The 21,109-nt window shown below is 37.3% G+C and overlaps 1 protein-coding gene across 1 annotated transcript; it reads left to right on the forward strand.

Moving 5' to 3' along the window:
* The first annotated feature begins 309 nt into the window (after positions 1 to 309).
* Positions 310 to 2,861, forward strand: LOC126076397 (olfactory receptor 6C2-like). The gene is made up of 2 exons (XM_049884929.1): positions 310 to 382; positions 1,891 to 2,861. The coding sequence occupies exons 1-2, from the start codon at positions 310 to 312 to the stop codon at positions 2,859 to 2,861; spliced, it is 1,044 nt and encodes a 347-aa protein (XP_049740886.1).
* The last annotated feature ends 18,248 nt before the right edge of the window (positions 2,862 to 21,109 follow it).

Consider the following 21,109-nt stretch of genomic DNA (forward strand, 5'->3'; position numbering starts at 1 on the left):
CTTAAGCAAACAACTTGTTCATGCTTGGATCTCCAGCCTCTGATATTATGCTCTGCAAATCATACGTGCTCATTAGATACTTCTCTGAATGAATGAATATTGATCATTCACTCGAGCAATAGAAGTAAGGTAACTTAATCCACTTTTTTATTCTTAATAGGGAACACACACATTGGGTAGAATTGCGTGGTAGAAACCTGGTATGCCTAAAATTGCTCACTTGGCAATCAATTCCCACTAACAAACCACAAGGAGACATTATAATCCAATATGTTAAGTTGTTTTTAACTAATGGCATCCCCAGCGAGAATGCATTTACTAGATCTTCTTTTACAGGACAGTTACTTGGGAGCAGCTGTTCACAACGTGAATCTCACTGAAGGCAAGTTTTGCCACCAAGGAGAGGATATCTTCCTAAGCCCTCCTCTCCCCCACCTAATGGGATTCCTGAGAAAATGTAAAAAGTAGAATGCAGGGAGGCATGAAACGGGTAGGAAACAGTGACAGTGGTAAATGCTAAGGAAAAAGTGGATTTTTCAAAATTTGTTTATAAAACTCAGCTCATAAGACAGAGTGTGTTGCTGGATGTTGCATGAGCAAGTTACGTATATCAAGAACTCAGAGAACATGAACAGCAGAGCTAAAAGGCTGACTGGTAAACTAATGAGGAGAGGTGATTTCAGAAGAGAAGCAGCAGCAAGTGTTGAAAAGGGAAGCCACTAAGATGTGCCCAAGACAGATTCCGAAGGCTGAGTGCTGCTGAACAGACCACCCGAGTCAGTCAGGCTGGCAGAGACGACAAGTACCACAGACCGTTCTTCTGGGCTCTGGCCGTGGCCCAAAATGCCGTGACAGCACTAATCGGGTTTATTCTCAGGTCCTAGTAAAATTTTCCAGGTACACCTTCAAGAAACCATCGGTCCAAGCAAATGCCATCACTGGCTTAGAAATGTTGTCATTTGTTTAAATACAAGAAAGGCAAAACAAAGGTACATCTTTGTATTTTAAACTTTTTCCCTCCTTACTTAGAGATAATCTGAAATGCAAAGAGCTGAACTAACCCTTTTAAATGAATGTACTGCCATTGGAATTAATCATAACAAGATTAAATGAACAATATAAAATATTATTTAACAGATCTTGCTTGGTTTTGAAAATGGAGCCATATAGAGGAGAAAAGCAAAACGGAGAATGGGAGGGAAAAAAAAGCTTCAAAACTGTGATTATTTTCTCAGGATAAGGACAAATAAAAACTGCCCAACAAGGCAACACGGTTGAAAAACTGCATTCAAGACATATCAATCATGTTTTGTTTTGTTTTTTTGACATCTTATAAACATGGTTTCTGATCAAAGAAGTGTAAGCGTAAGATACATATTTAAATATTTCCAATAGAAACCTCTTACACCTACTCCTCACTTATCAACTGTCTCATTATCTGACATTTCACATTTATGACAATAGTAATAATCTACTGTCTGACTATTTTGTGCATGAATGATGTACATCTGGCAGTAACCAAAATAGAAGTATGAGGAGAGAGTAACACTGGCTGTGATAGTTAATTTGTGTCAACTTGGCTGCGCCATGATTCTCAGTGGTTTGGCAGTTACATAATGGTGTTACTGGGCAGTTACATAATTATGTAATTGGGCAGTTATGTAATGATGTGGTCACCCTCCATTTTGTGGTCCTCCACCATTTTTGCATACCACTGACTTTCACGTAAAGGCTTGTTGATAAGTGAAGACTAAGTATAGTCAGAGACCAAAGGAACTGCTACATTAACAAATTAATTATCAAGTGAAATAAGAAAATGTATGTGAGCTGGCTTTTTTGTATCTTGCATTCAGATTCCATGCTAGCTTCTTACAGCATTTCTCCTTTCAGGTCCAATTGCCCTTGACTTGGCAAAAGTCAGTGATGAGAAATCATCGCCAATAACAACATTCATGCTTCTGGGATTGACAAACGACCCAAAGCTACAAGTTCTGCTTTTTATATTTTTGTTCCTCACCTACATGTTGAGTGTTACAGGGAACCTAACAATCATCACCCTCACGCTTTTGGATTCCCATCTTAAAACTGCTATGTATTTTTTCCTGCGAAATTTCTCTTTCTTAGAAGTCTCATTCACCTCTGTCTGTATTCCCAGATTCCTGCACGCTATGACAACTGGAGATAATACTGTTATCTATAATGCTTGTGCCACCCAACTGTTTTTTGTTGTCCTCTTTGGAGTAACAGAATTTCTTCTTCTGGCAGCCATGTCCTATGATCGCTATGTGGCCACCTGCAAACCCCTGCAATACACGACCATCATGAACAATACAGTCTGCACTACACTCATTCTCAGCTGTTGGGTTGCTGGCCTACTGATCATCCTCCCACCACTTGGCATAGGGCTCCAGCTGGAATTCTGTGACTCAAATGTAATTGATCATTTTGCTTGTGATACATCTCCTATTCTCCAGATAACCTGCTCAGACACAGTATTTATGGACAGAATTGTTTTGAGTTTTGCCGTGCTGATGCTTATTATTACCCTAGTGTGTGTAGTCCTCTCCTACACGTACATCATTAAGACCATCCTAAAATTCCCTTCTGCTCAACTAAGGAAAAAGGCCTTTTCCATCTGTTCTTCCCATATGATTGTCGTTTCCATCACCTATGGCAGCTGCATGTTCATCTATATCAAACCTTCAGCAAAGGAAGGAGTGGCCATTAATAAGGTGGTGTCGGTGCTCACTACTTCAGTTGCTCCTTTGCTTAACCCGTTCATTTATACACTTAGAAACAAACAAGTGAAACAAGCTTTCAAAGACATCATAAAAAGGATTACATTTCTCACAAAGAAGTAAAAGACTATTTTGAGGCTAAGTAAATCTGAATGACCCATGAGTGTCTTTCATGAATTTGTCAAACATAAGGTTTCTATCTGTTCTGTAGATTCATCAAGCTAACTTTTCTCCTGAACATTTTCCTTTTATAATCATAAAGCCAAAAATCAAGCTACTTAGTTCTCCTTCTCTAAAACTTATTTTATTCAGAATGGTTTCTTTAACTAATGCATGCTTCTGAGACTAGATTCCCAAAATGCCCAGTATCATAAAAAGGAAATGTAAATAAATAAAAAGTTTTATCTCTGGCTATATGACCTACTCATGATGTGGATTCTAAAAGCCCAGAGACTATTTCTCTCTTGGGAATACGTCAATATCTACACCCCAGTTGTTCAAGAGTAATTAAAGATTCTTTACTGAAGCTTAAAAAGTGATCTAAAACAAAATTGTGCACTCCAGAGGTCTCCTTCTCATTTTAAAATGTCCATTTTGCAGGACTGAATAGAAGTAGTTAATGGTAAATCACAAAGACAGTGAATAAAACAAAAACCAGCTGCTACTGGATTGATTCCGACTCATGGCGACCCCATGTGCTCAGAGTAGAACTGTGCTCCCTAGGGTTTTCACTGGCTGCTTTTGCAGAAGTAGAGCACCAGGTTTTTCTTCTAAGGTGTCTCTGGATGGACTTAAACCCCTAATCTTTTGGTTAGCAGCCAAATGTGTTAACCATTTGCACCACCTAGACACTGCAAAGACAGTAAAGATAGTTATATTCCTTTTTTAACCAAAGTTATTCACAACAATGTTTTTACTGGCTTTCACAGAATTATTTGCACCTAGTTCATCCTGATATATGATATAACTAGAAGAGATAAAGAAAAAGTTTTACAAAGGCCGAATGTCTTCTACTGACATTGATAGTATTTAAACCTATGCTCACAGAGACAACGCCCTGAATTTAGACAAAGGATAAGTAGACTTTGGTTGGTTAAGTTCTTTGACTATCCAGATTTCCATTATTATTTGAGTTAAGAATGTTAGAGGTTGGAAGGATTAATCAAAACAATCAAAAATTTCATAATTTGGTAAGGACATTCTGAGGGCATTTGGTTGGTTAGTATAGGCTACTAAAGATAAAAGCCAGATATGGTGTGAAAAAATGTATGGGCCTAGAGAAAAGGGAGAAGAATGCAAAACAGGCAGCCATCATACAAGTAACTTGGACCTAGAAATTTCAATTCTTTCTATTAAATGGTAAAGCAGTCTTTTTATTATTTTCATGTTGTATAAGTTTGAAAGTATGGTTTTATACTTTCATAGTACATATATAATTATTATTATGTTTATTAAACATCATCAAGTGGGTCAAATATACTTTCTATTTTGATAATATTCCCAATCATTCATACAAGGTCATGGCCATAGGATTAGTACGAGCTTCTTTTATGCTTCAAAAACAGTCAAAGAAAGAAAAAAAATAGTCAAAGAGGGCTCTATTCTCGTGGGCCTTTCTTGTTTCCTCACTTAAAAATCTCTAAAACACCAACAAAACTCCACTAAATGTTCTCCACCTCCTCTTCTGATGGTTCATCTAAGCATGCATCTATCTATTTTGTGTTTTTACTTAGTAGTTGGGTTGATCATCACTTTACCTCAGTTGTGAGCTCTTAGCAAGCAGAGTCTTTGCCTGTGAATCTTATTCCTTGCTTTGAATGATGCTAAAAAAAAAAAAAAGTTAAGTATATTGGGAAGATTGAAAGAAAAAAATCCAGCCAGCCCTATTTACCATGCGAGGGCCAAGTGCAGCTAGACAGTACCAGGTTCCTGAAAGATAATCATCTAACTTCTGTTCTGAATAATGAAGCACTCTTCTCTGTGGGCTGTGCATAGTGACTTCCTTCCAAAGAGTACAATATGGAAAGGAGCGAATGGTAACTTTACAGTGGAGAAATCTGACAAACACTACCTCATCCAGGTGATCAAGGTCAATGTAAATTCTCATAAATTATGTTGCTGCTATGTATCTTTGATACAATGTGATGAAAATGTCACTTTACCTCTGTGTATTTCCTCCATTACCACAGTCTTATCATGAGAAAAACATCAGACAAATTCCATTAGTGGAACATCTTACAAAATACCTAGCCAGTACTCCTCAAAACTGTCAAAGTCTTCAAAAATAGGGAAAATCTGAGAAATCATCACAGCCAAGAGGAGTCTAAGGAAACATAACAACTAAATGTAATGTGGTATCCTCGGATGGGACCTTGGAATAGAAAAAGGACACTAAGCAAATCTGAATAAGCTATGGACTTTATTTAATAATAATGTATACTTATACGTACTGGTTCATTAATTGTAACAAATGCATCATACAAATGTAAGATGTCAAAAACTGAGTGTGGAGAATATAGGAACACTCTGTACTATCTTCTCAATTTTTCTGTAAATCTAAAACTGTTCTAAGAAAATACAATCTACTAAAAAATAAATAAATATAATCAAGTTCAAGGACAACAATTTCCTCCATGCTGAGAAAAATCTATGGCTACTTTAAAAGTGGATTGAAAATAAAACTTGAAGGTCTCTTTTGCAGTTCACTCAAAGCAATGATGCCATTCAAGCTCATTGTTCCACCTCTCTTGCTCTTCTCCTCAGCCTGCTAATGACCTCTGTTTGATGCCCCCATTGTAACTTCCTCACCAGTCTCTCTGGACAACTTCTCTCAAACATCTATTTAACTTTTGTTCCTCAAGATGGCAACAAAGAGCCTTCATTTAGTCCCTTCAGAATCAGGACCCCCAGGGATCATATTGTTTCTCAGCACAATTGATCCCAAAGTGGCTGCCCTTAAGAGAGACAAAATTTTTGTACTTTGGCTATTAAAAAACTTGCTAAAAGCTAATGTGTCTGTTGCTGAAGTAATCATTTCTCCTTGGATTTAAAGAGCCCTAGAAATGGTCTGGCCTCAAATCATATTTTGTTCATAATTTTATAAATATTTATTAAATCTATGTCCAGTATTCTGATAGGTAGTTTAGAAAATGCAAAGAAGTACATCCACCCAAGGGCACTAATTTAAGATGTAAGATATATAGCCATGAAAAGTTAACAATAGAAGAAATTTCACAAAGCAACCTAGATTGATGTACTACACAGTGGCACAGATTGAAAGCATATGAGATGAGTGCTTTCAATACAGAAAAGAGATCCCTGTGGTCAAGTGACATAGTAACAGCATTTATATTATTTACTATGCGCCAGGCACTATTCTAAGTAACGTGTAGGGTAATAAAAGAATCAGTTAAAAATCCTATTAATTGTATACTATTATTATTATCACCATTATCAATTGATAGTAACATGCAGTTATTATTACCATATCACAAATAAGAGAACCAAGGCACAGAGCCTAGGACACACAACTAGGTGGAAAAACTGAGATATGAACCCAAATAATCTGAATCCAGATGCACATAACTAAAACACAATACTCCTTTCTGTTCTGGCAGGTCCTGTGAGAAGACAAAAGCTTCTGTTCACTCAGGAGATTTAGAAAGGTGAGAAAGTAAACACAGAGCATTTCTTGCAAGAGGACTGGATAAAACAAATGTATGAAGCTTTGCTTCAAAACTCTTTGGATAAATATTTTTACCTGGGCAAATTGTTTATCTAAGGCAGATTTAGAAATAATGGCATTTAACCCAAACCCAGTGCCGTCGAGTCAATGCCGACTTATAGCAACCCTATAGGACAGAGTAGAACTGCCCCATAGAGTTTCCAAGAAGTGCCTGGAGATCTGAACTGCCGATCCTTTGTTTAGCAGCCAGAGTACTTAACCACTACGTCACCAGTACTGACTGATTAATAAGTGAGATGAGAGAAAAGGGAAGTCTAAGTGACTTGCAGACTTTGAGAAATGAGTGACTAGAAATATACTGCTCTTGATGCAAATACTCAATGTGGAGAATCAGTGTCATACTTTTTGATTGTTTCTCCAAATTGGTTTTTTTGCCTCCTTCCAGGCTCTTATTTCTTAAATCCACCATTCATATTCCTTTCATAATCATTTTCCAAAAAAGAATTTGAGCTCTTTTCTTATCATTCCTCAAAAGTTCTTCAGTGGCTGCTTGTTGATGACAGATTAAAGTTCCTTAACATAGCGTTCAAAGACTTTAGCAATCTGGCACACAGTGGTTAAAATCATTGACTGCTAACTGAAAGATCGGTGATTCGAAAACTCCAGTGGCTGTATGGGAGAATGACATGGCAGTCTGCTTCCATAGAGATTTACAGCCTCAGAAACCCTATGAGGTCACTATGTGTCGGAATCGCCTCAAGGGCAGTGGGTTTAGTTTAGTTTAGTTTTTTCTCCTGTTATAATACTTCCCGGTACCTTGTTTTCAACCACAAGAGATCACATGCTAGGCCTTAGCAGTGTAATATGCTGGGCCTGGAAGAATCCTTTCTCATATTATACACCTGGGAAATGTACCACTCATTTTTCAAAATGCAAACAATTAAAAGAGAACTTCCACAAATGTCCACCATCACATTTACCCACCTACTTTGCACCTGTGCACATGTACTGTCCTTCCCCTCCTGTTACTACTGAGGAAATCTGATAAATAAATTGGTTCTAACTAAGGAGAAAGCACCAACAAAATGACAGTGACAGGCACTACACAAAAATAGCCTGTCATGTATTTTTAAGATTTTCAGAGAATCAGAAAATAACTGAAATTGTTTTCTCTGATAACCCTTTCAAGATTCAATTATTTTCTCCTTTGTATTTTTGATGATATTATGTGGTTTCACTAATGAAGTCCTGCTGATTAAAGGACCAGTTCAGAATTTTTGTTATCTGTAATCCTGTTTCCCAGCAGACCCTAGATGACATAAATCCTGCTGATATGCGTCAATGATAAAAAATCTTTTTTTTTCTTGAAAATTTGCAAACGTGAGGTAAAAACATGAAGACACCTAGCAATGACTGTACATACTTTTTATTCTAGTGTCCTTCTTCCCAGCATTTTATTATTTTTTCATGAAACATCTCAAAGCATGATACAATACATTTTTCCTTACTGTAAAAGCAGTACTCACAACCCAAATAAATAAAGCCAAGGGATTTTTTTTATCTCAGGAAAATTATCACAACAATGCATTCTCCACTACTGCAAAAGAGGTTCTTAGAGGCAAAATAAATAAAACTAAAGGGATTTGAATCTCAGAAAAATTGCCACTACTGTGTATTCTTCATTATAGCAAAAGCAGTACTAACAGCGTGGAAGCAGAAACAGCTAACCTGGACTACTGCAGACTGCTCACAGCAGTGCATTCTGCCTGCTATGCATGGAAGAAATGATTGGGCCCTAAGATTGAATGCAGGGGAAGACTAACTTATAGAAGTTCCAGTCTCTTGAAAAGTACCACTGCAATGCTTTATTCCTTCTTGGAAAGACATTATTTACTGTTCAGAAGCTAGAAAAGAAGGGAGCCAGTAATACCTGGAAACAATGAATGGCTTAAGGAGAAAATGGCCACTATGACTGAATGAAGATTGGTAATAGCTTATTCTCACGATAAGTACCTTCTCAAGAGAACCCATTCTTGTTGTTGTTGTGTGCCATCTAGTCGGATCCAACTCACAGTGGCCTTGTGTACAACAGAATGAATGGACATTGGCCCAGTCCTGTGCAATCCACACAATTCTTGCTATACTCGAGCCCATTGTTGTGGCCACTGTGTCAATCCATCTCATTGAGGGTCTTCCTCTTTTTCACTGACCTCTAATTGACCAAGCATGATGGCCTCCTCCAGGAACTGATGACTCCTGATAGCATGTCCAAAGTACATGAGACCAAGTCTTGCCATCCTTGCTTCTAAGGAGAATTCTGGCTATACTTCTTCAAAGGCAGATTTGTTTGTTCTTCTGGCAGTCCACACTATATTCAATACTCTTCACCATAATTCAAAGGAATCAACTCTTCTTCCATCTTTCTTATTCATTGTCAAGATTTCTCACTAATATGAGGCAATTCAAAACACCATGGCTTGGGTCAGGCACACTTTAGTCCTTAAGGTGACGTCTTTGCTTTTTAACACTTTCAAAAGGTCTTTCACAGCAGATTTGCCCCATGTAATGCATCTTTGGATTTCTTGACTGCTGCTTCCATGGGCTTGATTCTGGATTCAAGTAAAATGAAATCCTTGACAAGCTCAATCTTTTCTCCATTTATCATGATGTTGCTTATTGGTCCAGGTGTGACAATTTTGGTTTTCTTTATGTTGAGGTGTAATCCATACTGAAGGCTGTGGTCTTTGACCTTCATCAGTAAAAGCTTCAAGTCCTGTTCACTTTCGGCAAGAAAGATTGTGTCATCTGCATATCACAGTTTGTTAGTGAGTCTTCCTACAATTCTGATGCCGCGTTCTTCTTCATGTAGTCCAGCTTCTTGGATGATTTGTTCGGCACACAGATTGAATAAGTAGGATGAAAAGATACAATCCTGATACACATCTTTCTTAACTTTAAACCACACAATATCCCCTTGTTCTGTTCAAACGGCTGCTTCTTGGTCTAAGCACAGATTCCTCATGACCACAATTAAGTGTTCTGAAATTCCCATTCTTTGCAATGTTATTCAAAATTTGTTATGATCCATAGAGTGGAATGTCTCTGCATAGTCAATAAAACACAGGTAAACATCTTTCTGGTATTCTCTGCTTTCAGCCAGGATCTATCTGACATCAGCAATGATATCCCTTGTTCCACACCCTCTTCTGAATCTGGATTGAATTTCTGGCAGTTCCCTGTCAATGTACTGCTGCAATCACTTTTGAATGATATTCAGCAAAATTTTACTTATGTGTGATATTAATGATATTATTCAATAATTTTAGCATTCTGTTGGATCACCTTTCTTTGAAATGCTGCACAAACATAGATCTTCCCAGTCAGTTGACCAGGTAGCTGTCTTCCAAATTTCTTGGCATAGATAAGTGAGTGCCTCCAGCACTGCATCCTTTTGTCGCAACATCTCAATTGTTATTCTGTCAATTCCCGGAGCCTTGTTTTTTGCCAATTCCTTCAGTGCAGCTTGGACCCCTTCCTTCAGTACCATAGTTTCCTGATCACATGCTACCTCCTGAAATAGCTGAATGTCAACAAACTCTTTTAGGTACAGTGACTCTGTGTATTCCTTCCATCGTCTTTTGATGCTTCCTGAGTCATTGAATATTTTCCCCTTAGAATACTTCAATATTGCAACTCAAGTCTTGAATTTTTTTCTTCAGTTCTTTCAGCTTCAGAAATGTTGAGTGTGCTCTTCCCTTTTGATTTTCTATCTCCAGGTCTTTGCACATTTCACAAGAACATAGTAACTGCCTCCACGTGTCTGTCAGTTTGTTGTACTGTGGGGGCTTGTGTGTTGCTGTGATGCTGGAAGCTATGCCACCAGTATTCAGTTACCAGCAGGGTCACCCATGGAGGACAGGTTTCAGCTGAGCTTCCAGACAAAGACAGACTAGGAAGAAGGACCTGGCAGGCTACTTCTGAAAAGCATTAGCCAGTGCAAACCTTATGAATAGCAGCGGAACATTTTCTGATATAGTGCTGGAAGATGAGCCCCCTAGGTTGGAAGGCACTCAAAAGATGATGGAGAAAGAGCTGCCTCCTCAAACTACAGTCAACCTTGATGATGTGGATGGAGTAAAGCTTTTGGGATCTTCATTTGCTGATGTGGCATGACTCAAAATGAGACGAAACAGCTGCAAACATCCATTAATAATCGGAACCTGGAATGTACGAAGTATGAATCTAGGAAAATTGGAAATCGTCAAAAATGAAATGGAACACATAAACATCAATATCCTAGGCATTAGTGAGCTGAAATGGACTGGTATTGGCCATTTTGAATTGGACAATCGTATAGACTACTATGCTGGGAGTGACAACTTGAAGAGGATTGGCATTGCATTCATCGTCAAAAAGAACGTTTCAAGATCTATCCTGAAGTATAACGCTGTCAGTGATAGGGTAATATCTATACACCTACAGGGAAGACCAGTTAATACGACTATTATTCAAATTTATGCACCAACCACTATGGCCAAAGATGAAGAAATAGAAGATTTTTATCAGCTGCTGCAGTCTGAAATTGATCGAACATGCAATCAAGATGCATTGATAATTACTGGCGATTGGAATGCGAAAGTTGGAAACCAAGAAGAAGGATCAGTAGTTGGAAAATATGGCCTTGGTGTTAGAAATAATGCCTGAGATCGAATGACAGAATTTTGCAAGACCAACGACTTCTTCATTGCAAATACCTTCTTTCACCTACATAAACGGCAACTATACACATGGACCTCACCAGATGGAACACACAGAAATCAAATTGACTACATCTGTGGAAAGAGACAATGAAAAAGCTCAATATCATCAGTCAGAACAAGGCCAGGGGCCGACTGTGGAACAGACCATCAATTGCTCATATGCAAGTTCATGCTGAAACTGAAGAAAATCAGAACAAGTCCATGAGAGCCAAAATATGACCTTGAGTATATCCCACCCGAATTTAGAGACCATCTGAAGAATACATTTGACGCATTGAACGCTAGTGACCGCAGACCAGACGAATTGTGGAAGGACATCAAGGACATCAACCATGGAGAAAGCAAGACGTCACTGAAAAGACAGAAAAGAAAGAAAAGACCAAGATGGATGTCAGAGGAGACTCTCAAACTTGCTCTTGAGCGTAGAGCAGCTAAAGCAAAAGGAAGAATTCATGAAGTAAAAGAACTGAACAGAAGATTTGAAAGGGCCTCTCGAGAAGACAAAGTAAAGTATTATAATGACATGTGCAAAGAGCTGGAGATGGAAAACCAAAAGGGAAGAACACGCTCAATGTTTCTCAAGCTGAAAGAACTGAAGGAAAAATTCAAGCCTTGAGTTGCAATAGTGAAGGATTCCATGGAGAAAATATCAAACGATGCAGGAAGCATCGAAAGAAGATGGGAGGAATACACAGAGTCATTATACCAAAAAGAATTAGTCAATATTCAACCATTTTAAGAGGCGGCATATGATCAAGAACCGATGGTACTGAAGGAAGAAGTCCAAGCTGCTCTGAAGGCATTGGTGAAAAACAAGGCTCCAGAAATTGATGGAATATCATTTGAGATGTTTCAACAAACAGGTGCAGCACTGGAGGTGCTCACTCGTCTATGCCAAGAAATTATGGAAGAGAGCTTCCTGGCCAACTGACTGGAAGAGATCCATGTTTATGCCTATTTCCAAGAAAGGCGATCCAACCAAATGTGGAAATTATAGAACAATATCATTAATATCACACGCAAGCAAAATTCTGCTGAAGATCATTCAAAAACGGCTGCAGCAGTATATCGACAGGGAACTGGCGGAAATTCAAGCCAGTTTCAGAACAGGACGTGGAACCAGGGATATCATTGCTGATGTCAGATGGATCCTGGATGAAAGCAGAGAATACCAGAAGGATGTTTACCTGTGTTTTATTGACTATGCAAAGGCATTCAACTGTGAGGATCATAACAAACTATGGATAACACTGCGAAGAATGGGAATTCCAGAACACTTAATTGTGCTCATGAGGAACCTTTACATAGATCAAGAGGCAGTTGTTTGGACAGAACAAGGGGATACTGATTGGTTTAATCCAAGAAGCTGGACTATATGAAGAAGAATGGGGCATCAGGATTGGAGGAAGACTCATTAACAACCTGCGTTATGCAGATGACACAACCTTGCTTGCTGAAAGTGAAGAGGACTTGAAGCACTTACTAATGAAGATCGAAGACCACAGCCTTCAGTATGGATTGCACCTCAACATCAAGAAAACAAAAATCCTCACAACTGGACCAATGAGCAACATCATGATAAATGGAGAAAAGATTGAAGTTGTCAAGGATTTCATTTTACTTGGATCCACAGTCAACAGCCATGGAAGCAGCAGTCAAGAAATCAAGAGACTCATTGCGTTGGGCAAATCTGCTGCAAAGGACCTTTTCAAAGTGTTGAAGAACAAAGATGTCACCCTGAAGACTAAGGTGCACCTGACCCAAGCCATTGTATTTTCAATTGTATCATATGCATGTAAAAGCTGGACAATGAATAAAGAAGACCAAAGAAGAGTTGACGCCTTTGAATTGTGGTGATGGCGAAGAATATTGAATATACCACGGACTGCCAAAAGAATGAACAAATCTGTCTTGGAAGAAGTGTGGCCAGAATGCTCCTTAGAGGCAAGGATGGCGAGACTGCATCTTACATACGTTGGACATGTTGTCAGGAGGGATCAGTCCCTGGAGAGAGACATCATGCTTGGCAGAGTACAGGGTCAGGGGAAAAGAGGAAGACCCTCAACCAGGTGTATTGACACAGTGGCTTCAACAATGAGCTCAAGCATAACAACGAGTGTAAGTAAGGATGGCGCAGGACCGGGCAGTCTTTCATTCTGGTGTGCATAGGGTCGCTATGAGTTGGAACCGACTTGACGGTACCTAACAGCAATGACAACATAGTAACTGGGAAACATAGCAAGTAGGCTTATCTCACAGAAATAAAAGCAAACTTGTCAAAAGTTTAGAAAATTCACACATCATTAGAGTCATTTGCTCAATCTACACAAAAATGAGGCTCTCACTCAGGCTTTGTGAGTTTTGTGCAATTCAAAATGCTCCCACCTTGCATTAAAATTGGGCTATCCCTTTTCCAAAGAACTCCAGAGGCCTGAAATGTAGATAAAAAAAAAAAAAAAATACTGTCTATCCCATAAGTCTTGAAATAAACAAGCCAAACAGCTTTAGGGCTAACTGCACAGACTGGCCTCTTTGGTAGCTTCCAGACAGTCAGGGGGAAAGAAGTAAAATTCATTCCTCCTTGATGGTCTCTGTACTTACTTGTGTTTTTTTGTTTGTTTGTTTGTTTGCTTGTTTTTTGTTATTTCTTCCTTGTCTTTTTTTTTTTCTTTTACTTTTTGAATTATTTTATTGCTTTTATTCCCATATATACAAATAAATTTCTGTGCACATAACTAAATAGGCCAAACTTATTCTTTGATACTCTGAATGTACTGTCTACGTTCTTATCAAAGATGATTTCCTCCACTGTCCAATGGCCCCACAACCACCCACAAAGACTAAGTTCTCATAATACCCTCCATTTCTCCTGTGTCGCCTTTTACATCTCTCATGCCCTCATGAACATGCATGTAATTTATTCCATTCTAAAATTCCATCTCTTATCCCTACCATTTCATCTACTTCACTATTTCTCGTGGACTTTCTCAGCAATATTTCCATAAACAGTTAACTATATTACCTGTCTCCAATTCGTCTCTTCCCATTCTCACATAAACTCACTCTAATCACGCTTTTGCTGTCACCACTTTCCAAACTACCCTCCTTGTGGTCACTTTGCTAAACTCACTTATTAGTTTGAATATGTAGTTTGTATTTTTCTAATAATTTTCTAGGTCAATAATCATGTAACCTGAAAAAAAGACTACTTTAATGCTTCATTTCCAACTGATATGACTTTCATATATTTTTCTGTTTTACTGCAGTGGTTAGGTTCATTAATATAATATTGAACAGAAGTGGTAAGAACAGAAATTCATGTCTTATTACTAATAATGAGGAAGAAAGCAGTCTTTCACTATTGAGTGTGATATTATGCGTAGGTTTTTTAATAAATGTCTTTATCAGGTTAAGAATGTTCCCATCGTGTTTTGATTAAGGACTCAGTGGATGGCTCCTGATGAAAAGTGGGAAAGTTGTGACACAGAATTTCAAATTCCTATGGAATACAGACTTCCTGGACCCATTGAGATTGGAGGAACTCCTGAATCTATTGCCCTGAGTTAATTTTTAGACTTTGGACTGAAATTATCCCCTGAAGTTATCTTTAAACCAAAACAACAGTTAAATTCAATTAATAAAAAATATTTACCTGAAGTATTGTACTCTTTTAAAGAATTATTTATATGAGGTCCATTGACAACAGTAACTCTAAAGCATGCTGGGACGTTTAGGGAGCAATAAGTCTAAGTTAATGGGGGTGAAATAGTTTGGCTAGAGACTGCAAAAAAGATGACATAACTTGAAGAATGTAAAAATGATACTGAAATGTGTGCATGGAAATGGTTGAAAGGGTTTATGTTTTATTGTGTATACATTTTCACCAAAAATAAAATTTAAAGAAAATATTCCCATCTATTCCTAGTTTGCTGAGAGTTTTGAACATAGGTATGTGTTGGATTTTGTCAAATGTTCTTTCAATATATTTAATTTTTTTTAGTCTATTAATATGGTGAAATATGTTGACTAATTTTCATATGTTCAATCGACTTTCATGATTAGGATGCAACCCACTTAGTTATAATATATTTGCTTTTCTTTATCTATGTCATCTTGACTAAGCTTAGTAAATTGTATCTTTCAAAGCATTTTCCATTTTATCTAAGTTATTGACATTATCAGCAACTCTGTAGTGATGCTTCTTCTTTCAGTACAGTTATTGTTAATTCCCTCCTCTTTTTTCCAGCTCTGTCTGACTAAAGATTTGTCAACTTTATTGTTCTTTACAGATATCTAAAATAAAACTTTTGGTTTCATTTATTTTTCTCTTTTTACTTTTCTGTTATCTATTTTACTTGGTTCCTGGCCCAATCTTTATTATTTCTCTCTTTTGGCTTATTATTTCTCTCCTTCTGCTTACTTCTGTTTTAATTATCTTTTATAATTCTTAAAGTGGGAGCTTAGATCACTGATTTTAAATATTTCTTCACTTTCAATGACTTACGTTGTGGTTATTTTGAATTTGTGGGAGTAGGATTTTGTTGTATTAATTTAAATAGTGGCCCACAGTTAAACGGAATCAGTTTGATTTCTCTGAAGTTTGTTTTTAAGCTTTGTCAGGGAAGATGTAGAACAGGCTTTAGTCTAAAAATAATTTAAGTATCCTTCTGAAGACTATACCCAATGTTCTATGTATTTTTAGACTTTCGATTAGGCCAATGAGACACAGAAACTATTCTCAGGACTCTATGAGTGCCAAGAATTATTCATTATATTGTCAGACAAATACAGGAAACCAACAACAAAAAGAAGTATGAGCATTCAATTAATACTAATATTTCAGAATTATATGAAAATGGGAAACCCTGGTGGCATAGTGGGTAAGAGCTATGGCTGCAAACCAAAAAGATGGCAGCTCGAATCCACTAGACACTCCTTGAAAACTCTATGGGGCAGTTCTACTCTGTCTTATAGGATCACCATGAGTCAGAATCAACTTGATGGCAGCAGGTTTGGTTTTTTTGTTTTGTTTTTTTTTTTAATGAAAATGAGAGCTCCAAAAGGCTGTTTTTCTCACCTAACTTCTTTAGCAAACACAGTAGATGGAATAATCTCACATGATTTATACAAATATTAATTCTAATAACACCTTATATAATATTTAATGATAAATATGTCTTCTTTATAGAACATTTTAAAATATACACTTCTGCTTCTGGCCAAGATAGACCAACAGGGTTAGAATTTACCTTCTTACCTGAAACAAACAGAAAATGGACAAAATAAATGAAACAGCAGTTTTCAGACACTACACCAGGCAAAGAAGGACAGTGATGCCTAAAAGAAATGAGATGACCCTATAATTGTCTCAGTTTACTGCCTTGAGAGTTTGTAGGCTATAGCACAGGAAGAATCCCTGACTTAGTACCAGTGAGACCAAGGCAGCTAGAGTTCTTAGTACAATGTACCAAAGAGGAGAGAGCTATACAGAGAGAGAAACCCAGAGATCTGCAGAAGGTTCCTTTGAATATTCAGCTGAGTGCAGATAAGTACATGCATGAAGTTACCTGAGGGTGGAGATTATGGATTGAATTGTGTTCCTCCAAAAAATATGTTGAAGTCCTAACCTCTGGTACCTGTGACCCTGACCTTGTTTGGAAATAAGACCTTTGAAGATGTTATCAGCTAAATAACAAGACAATAATGGAGTAAGGTGAGTCCTAATCCAATATTAGTGGTATCCTTATAAAGGAGACACAGAAACACACAAAGAAGGAAGATATCTGGTTGAAGAAGTAGACAGAGATTGATGTATAAGCCAAGGAATGCCAAAGACCATCAATCATCTCCAGAAGTTAGGAAAGAGGCATAGAAGAGATTCTTCCTCAGAGCCATCAGTCAGAATTAAGGTGGCTGATACCCTTATTTCAGACTCCTAGCCTCCAGAATCTTGAGATGATAAATTTCTGTTCTTATAAACCACCCAATTGTGGTATTTTGTTACAGCAGCCCTAGGAAACACATACAGTGGACAAAGAACCTCTCTAAAGGATTAAAAGGAACAATGCCAGTGTTTGCCCTGGGCTGGGAATCATGCTTGCTGCCATCAGCCAGACTGAAAAACCTCAAGATTTGTGGGGTGTTACGTAGTGTACATAGCAGGTCTTACCTCAATAAAAAAAAAAAAAAAAAATTTTTTTTTTTGGGGGGGAATAATTATCCCTAAACTCAGTACTACTCCAGTACTAATAAATCTTAGAAACAAGACCTGAAAGAATCAAACTGCTTCCAAGTAACTTACACAAAAATATCTATCATCCAACAAGGTAAAATCACATTGTCTGAAATCCAATAAAAAAATTACCAGATTATATAATGTTCTCTGCATATATATAACCATAATTAGGAAATAAGTTACTCAGTTGAAAGTGACCGAGAACCAACATACTGACATAAATGTTAAAATTGGCAGACAAGAACATTAAAATTACAATTGTATTCAATGTATTTTAAAATTTAAGTAAAGACAAGGATGATATAAAAAAAAGACCCAGATCAAGCTTCTGGAGGCTAAAACTAAAATGCACGACATAAAAAATTACACTGGGTGGAAGGAAGTACAGATCAGAGATTTCAAAAGGAAACATCAGTAACCTTAAAGACACAGCAGCACAACCTATTCAAAATGAGGCAAAGAGAGGAAAGAGAAAACAACAACAGCACTAGTGAGATGTGAGCAACAACTTTAAGCAGCCTATGCCCATATAATTGGAGTCCATAGGGGCAGAGGTAAAAGGCAGAGAAAATATTAAACTAATAATGGCTGGAAATCTCCCAAATTTTTTGAAAACTATAAAGCCAGAAATTCAAGAAAGTCAATTGATGTGCAGCAGAAGAAACATGAAGAAAACTCCAAGGTTCATCATAAACAAATTGCTCCAGATCAGTGATAAAAGGAAGCTCTTAAAAGCATGTTCAAATTTTATATTCATAATTAATTCCGATTCATGTTTAATTCATATTCCTAATTCATACAAAATACAGTATGATATGAATGTATACACTATATCCATCTTAAAAATGAATCCAAATACTACCTCCTAAAGTATGTCATGCAGCAAAAGTGGTAATTTGTGGCATATTTTTAATCTGCAATGTATGTATTTGAAAAGGTGGCTGAAATTAATGAGTTAACCTTTCCACTTTAGGGGGGAAAAACAGGTAAAATAATGATAAGAGTAGGAATTGATGAAATAGAAAAAAAATACATTATGAGAGAATTAATAACCCACCTCCCCCCCCAAAAAAACCTAATAAATTTCTCATCTGATAATATTTACTAAAAAAATAAAGAGGATACAAGTAATATTAAGAATGAAGAGACTTGACAGATACAACCTAGATAAGAAAGATAAAAATACTGTAAAAATGCTATACCAATAAATGTAAAAATTTAGTAAAATAAAATAAATTTTAGAAATAAAAATCTGACCTCAAAAAAATAAAAACAAAAAGCCTAAATGGTACTGCTAAATGGTATTACAAAGTTTAAAAAAATTAATCAGTAATTTAAAATCTTCCAACAAAGAGAACACCAGGCCTTCATAATTTCTACATGAGTTCTACCAAATTTTCAAAAAAACAGATAATTCCAAAGAAATAAAACATCTTTAGCAACAGGAATAAACAAAAGTGACTACTACTCAATTTGTCCTATTAAGCTAGTATAACTACCAACCTAATGCCGGATAAGATTAGTGCAAGAAACAAAAATTAAAGTACAATCTCACTCAAGAATTTATATACAAAAATCATGAATAAAGTATTTCCAAATTGAACCCTTTTTCCTACAAATACAAAGAAAAAGGTCATACATGGTGACAAAGTTTGGGTTTATGCCAGGGATGCAAATAAGGTTTAATATCAGCAAATCTATTACTGTCATTTCATCACACTAAGAGACAAAAGGAAAAAAATCGTGTATTTATTTATTTTAGTAGATACACAGAGTGGCTGTAACAATGGACTCAAGCATAGCAACAATTGTGAGGATGGTGCAGGACCGGGCAGTATTTCATTCTATTGTACATAGGGTTGCTATGAATAGGAACCAGCTCGACAGCACCTAACAACAATAACAACATACACAACATATTTTTACAAAATTCAAAGTTCATTAATAATAACTCTTAGCAAATTATGAACGAAAGTGTATCCTGGAGCATCCAAATGGGTCCAAAATAATTAGCTTTGCTCTTTCCTGCCCAGGTTATAAACAAGTTGAGAAATAAAACAACCTGACAGTAAAGTTTATTTTGAACAGTAGAAGAGTATGTGCACAATCTCCTAAGTAGTTAAAATCAGTCACATGAATGAGTAAAACATATGAAGTGAAGAAGTACCCAGAATTAAGGAGAAGAACTGTTACTCTTGTCATGTTGTTGTTGTTAGGTGCCATGGAGTCAGTTCCGACTCATAGCAACCCCAGGTACAATAGAACAAAACACTTCTGGTCCTGCCACATCCTCACAATCATTGTTGTGCTTGAGCCCATTGTTGCAGCCACTCTGTCTATCTATATAGTTGAGGGTCTTCCTCTTTTTGCTGACCCTCTACTTTACCAAGCATGATGTCCTTCTCTAGGAACTTATCCCTCCTGATAACTCCTGTCACAGGAAATAGTATACACCCAAAACTCATTGCCATCGAGTCGATTTCAACTCATGGCAACCCCGTGTGTTACAGAGTAGAACTGAGCACTGTAGGGTTTTCATAACCTTTATGGAAGCAGATCTCCAGGCCTTTCTTCTATGGCTCAGCTGGATGGGCTCGAACTGTCAACCTTTCAGTTAGTAACGGAACACAAATGTCTTGCACCACCCAGGAACCTGATGGTATAAATGAGATGATATAAACTCATTGCTGTAGAGTCAATTCCAACTCACAACGATCCTGTAGGATGGAGTAGCACTGCCCCATAGGGTTTCCAAGGAGCAACTGGCAGATTCAAACTGCTGACCTTTTTTGGTTAGCAGCTGAGCTCTTAGCCACTACTCTACCAGGGCTCCTGGAGATGGTATGGCTTCACCTAAATCCACCATCCCCTGGGGCATCCTGGGCAGCTTCTACACTGAATTAACTGAAAAATTCCTCAAACAATGAGAAATGAAGAGAAACCAGACTTGTGATTTGTCACCTGACACAGAATGTTTTGCACCTGACCTATTGTTGCATCTGTCTGTCTCTAAGGACACAGTCTCAATTGACGGGTGTTTAATTTTTTTCTCACAAAGTTAATTACACTATAGATTAAAAAGTGATTTTTAAACCGGGGATTCCAAGAGGTCCTTTTTTTTTTTTTTTTTAATCAGATGATCTCTGCACACCTGATGCAGACCAAACAGATATAATTTGTACCATTCTTGTTAATATAGAATTTGCAGGGAAACCTGTCTTCCTATGTAGAGAGGTCAGGATGTTGGCTTTGCCCAAACCAAAGACAGTTCCTCACTATCACCGCAGTTATACAGAATAATTAAGCATTTTTCCTAGAATTAAAGTATTTAAAGTCAGAAAAGATCCTTTATTTGGTATCCTTATAGATTTGTTGAGGTTAAAAGAGACTTGGGCAAGACCTGGGAAATCGCGGGTGATGGGAACCTAAGAGATCTCTCTGCCCACTCACAGACTTTCCAGGGAGTGCAAGTATGTGTGTGGGTGCGTGAAAAACATCATTGTACACACCTCCACTAGCAAACTCCTGCTCAGCTCTGAGTTGCTTTGAAGATCTTTGTGGTTAAATTGCCCTCAGAAGCCATGAGCAGCAATCAGAAAGGTGAGTAGGATTTGCTTAGTTATGCCAGTTATTCACCATCCAGATCCCAAGTAATTCAAAGTAATACGGAAGAAGGCTTTGACTTACATGT

Source organism: Elephas maximus, chromosome 4 (genome assembly GCF_024166365.1).
Source record: "Elephas maximus indicus isolate mEleMax1 chromosome 4, mEleMax1 primary haplotype, whole genome shotgun sequence".
Classification (NCBI taxonomy): Eukaryota; Metazoa; Chordata; class Mammalia; order Proboscidea; family Elephantidae; genus Elephas; species Elephas maximus.